General features: G+C 37.5%; 1 protein-coding gene across 1 annotated transcript; it reads right to left on the bottom strand.

Moving 5' to 3' along the window:
- Window positions 1–1,775: 1,775 nt before the first annotated feature.
- On the bottom strand, window positions 1,776–2,562 carry LOC138909204 (secreted RxLR effector protein 161-like). The gene has a single exon (XM_070200392.1). It carries the CDS (start codon window positions 2,526–2,528, stop codon window positions 1,776–1,778), a length of 753 nt encoding a protein of 250 aa, XP_070056493.1. The 5' UTR covers window positions 2,529–2,562.
- Between the last annotated feature and the right edge of the window lie 299 nt (window positions 2,563–2,861).

The raw sequence follows: 2,861 nt of genomic DNA, 5'->3' as shown, positions 1-2,861 counted from the left end.
CCCCTTTTTGGCATCAACATAACAGCAGATAACAACATACTATATACTAAAACAGGATTTATAGCATGATATGCTTGCAGAGTTATGGCAAAACAAAACAAAACATCATCCAACGACTAGTTATCCAGTCCAAAACAGCACCGCAAAAAATATTGTCTACAACTTCCATATTAACGACGCAAGAAATAGGTAAGAGTGTTGTAAATCACCTCCTTCAGTTGATCAAAACTGGCACTGGCTGAGACAGTCACTCCATCAAGCATGTTGTGTACCTCCTTGAATGCCTTGACTGTATTTTCCCTAATTCTGAGAACTGCAACTCTTATCTTTGACACATCAGACCATATTTATTTAGAGATTGCATGAATGTCTCCAACAGTGGACTGGGTAGCAGCAAGAAGATCTTTGATGGCGGACAGCTGATTGTCAATGGCAGCAAGTTTCTCAGCAAGGTCAGGGTTACTAGGACTATGATGGGAAACAGAGGGTTTGGATTTTGATACAGGTTGAACAAGTTTGACATGACCTTCTTGCTTCTTAATCCATGAGCCATTCATATACATATACCTCATACTCGCAAACACTCTGGAATTGTAAGATTTTGAAACATAGATGAAGGGATATTCAGAGATGGAGATATTATGAGCTTCCAGAATGTGAGTGATGGTCATGCCATAGGGAAGACTGGTGGGATCATCAGCACTTGCAATCATAAAATTGATGACCGAGGAGGATAGTTTGATCTTGAGTTTTGTCACAAGGCAATAGACAAGAAAAATATTTTTTTGAGAGAAGGTTGAGAAAGAACCAGTACGAGGAAGCAGAGTAGTTACAACAATGTGGGCTAGAACACGATTTTCAAAACTAACATCACTTGGACCTAACTGGTTTGGGAGAGATTCAGATGGACACTCAGCAATACACCGTTTTGCTTGATCAAAAGAGATTTCAAAATCATCAAGCCAGGAATTTTTAAAAAGCATGGGAATACCAGAACACTTACACTGGAAAATTGAGTCAAACATGGCACAATCAAGAACAATGCGCTTCCCTAACACTAAGGATTCGAACTTGTCAGACTTACTAGAGTGAATATTTGCATAAAACATTTTCACTAGGGGTTCATAAACTTTAGGAGGGGGAACAAAAAAGAATTTTGACTAGTCTTGATAGACGAATAGATCTTTTACCTTTCAATTTAGGGATTCCATGTCATCAAGGTTGACTACCCTCCCATGAGAAATTGGCTTTTCTTTCAAAGCGATGAAAAAAATACTTGTTTGGAGAATCCCAGAAATTTAGGTCAGACTCTAAAGAGCTGGAGAGATCTATTTTCGACTTCTTTGGAGTAAAGGATTCAGGGGGTTCTTCCATAGTCTTTTTCCCAAGGCTTTGTCTCTTAAAGTATGGGAATGATCTGAGAGGTCCGCCCGAGAGGAGGCAAAACCTTCTGAATGTTCGGACCCTGGTAGAGGCAGAGGGAATTTTGGAGTGTTTGGCCATGGAAAAGCTTTGGTTGAGGAAAGCTTTTGGAGAGGGTTTCTAGGCGATAAAGACGATGTAGATTAAAAAATAATTCCAGGTATTAAAAGAAGGGTTTCTGACGGTTGAGTACATAAAAAGGATGGGGTGTTAGTGATCAGACGTGATGATTGGTTTTCCTTCTTTGAACTCTGCAACTGATGTGAAAAGAGAGGAAAATAGAGGGAATTCGGAGGCGCAATTAATGATTAAGAAATAAGCATTAGCCATATAGTAACACATATGCCCTAATATTAATGATTAATGCAAATAATACTAAGTAATTCTCTTAAAAAGCAGAATTTGTCCTCTAGTAAAGGCTTAGTAAAAATATATGATAATTGATCAGTAATTCCAACAAAAGATAGTTCTATATTTCCTTTAAGGACATGATCCCTAATAAAATGATGCTTGATGTCTATATGCTTTGCCCTAGAATGATGCACATGATTGTTTGAAAGACATATAGCACTAAAGTTATCACAGAAAATTGGTATAGGTTTAAAGAATAATTCATAGTCACCCAATTGATGAGACATCCATAGTAATTGTGCACAACATTGTCCAATGACGATATACTCAGCCTCAGTTGTGGATAATGCGACTGATCCTTGCTTTTTACTATTCCAAGATATCAGTGCCTTTCCAAGTAGTTGGCATGTTCCACTGGTACTTTTTCTGTCTTCCTTATCACCTGCAAGATCAGCATCTGAAAAACCTTCTAGTTTAAAATTGTTAGAGCGTGGATACCACAATCCATGAGAGACAGTTCCAATAAGATATCGAATAATTCTCTTTATTGCAGTCAGATGTGATTCTTTAGGAGCTGACTGAAACCTGGCATATTTACACACACTAAACATAATATCCGATTGACTAGCAGTTAGATAAAGAAGTGAGCCAATCATTCCACGATACTTAGTTTCATCAACAGGATTTCCCTGTTCATCTTTGTCAAGACTGGTTGAAGGACTCAATGGTGTGCCAATAGCTTTGGCATTGCTCATACCGAACTTTTGAATCAACTCCTTTGTATATTTTGTCTGACATAATGTTCCTTCTTCAGATTATTGAATTTGAAAAGTTCAAGAAAGAACTTTTGCTCCCCCGTCATACTAATTTCAAACTCGCTTTGCATAAGATTTGAAAATTTCTTGCACAAAAGAGGATTAGCACTACCAAACATATTATCATCAATGTAAACTTGAATAATGAGATTACCTTCTGATGATCTTTTAATAAACAGGGTAGTATCTACTTTACCTCTTGTAAATCCGTGATCAATAAGAAATGAGCTAAGTCTTTCGTACCATGCTCGTGGAGTTTGTTTCAGTCCATAC

Source organism: Nicotiana tomentosiformis, chromosome 4 (genome assembly GCF_000390325.3).
Source record: "Nicotiana tomentosiformis chromosome 4, ASM39032v3, whole genome shotgun sequence".
Taxonomy (NCBI): domain Eukaryota; kingdom Viridiplantae; phylum Streptophyta; class Magnoliopsida; order Solanales; family Solanaceae; genus Nicotiana; species Nicotiana tomentosiformis.
This window is presented reverse-complemented; position numbering and strand designations above follow the sequence as displayed.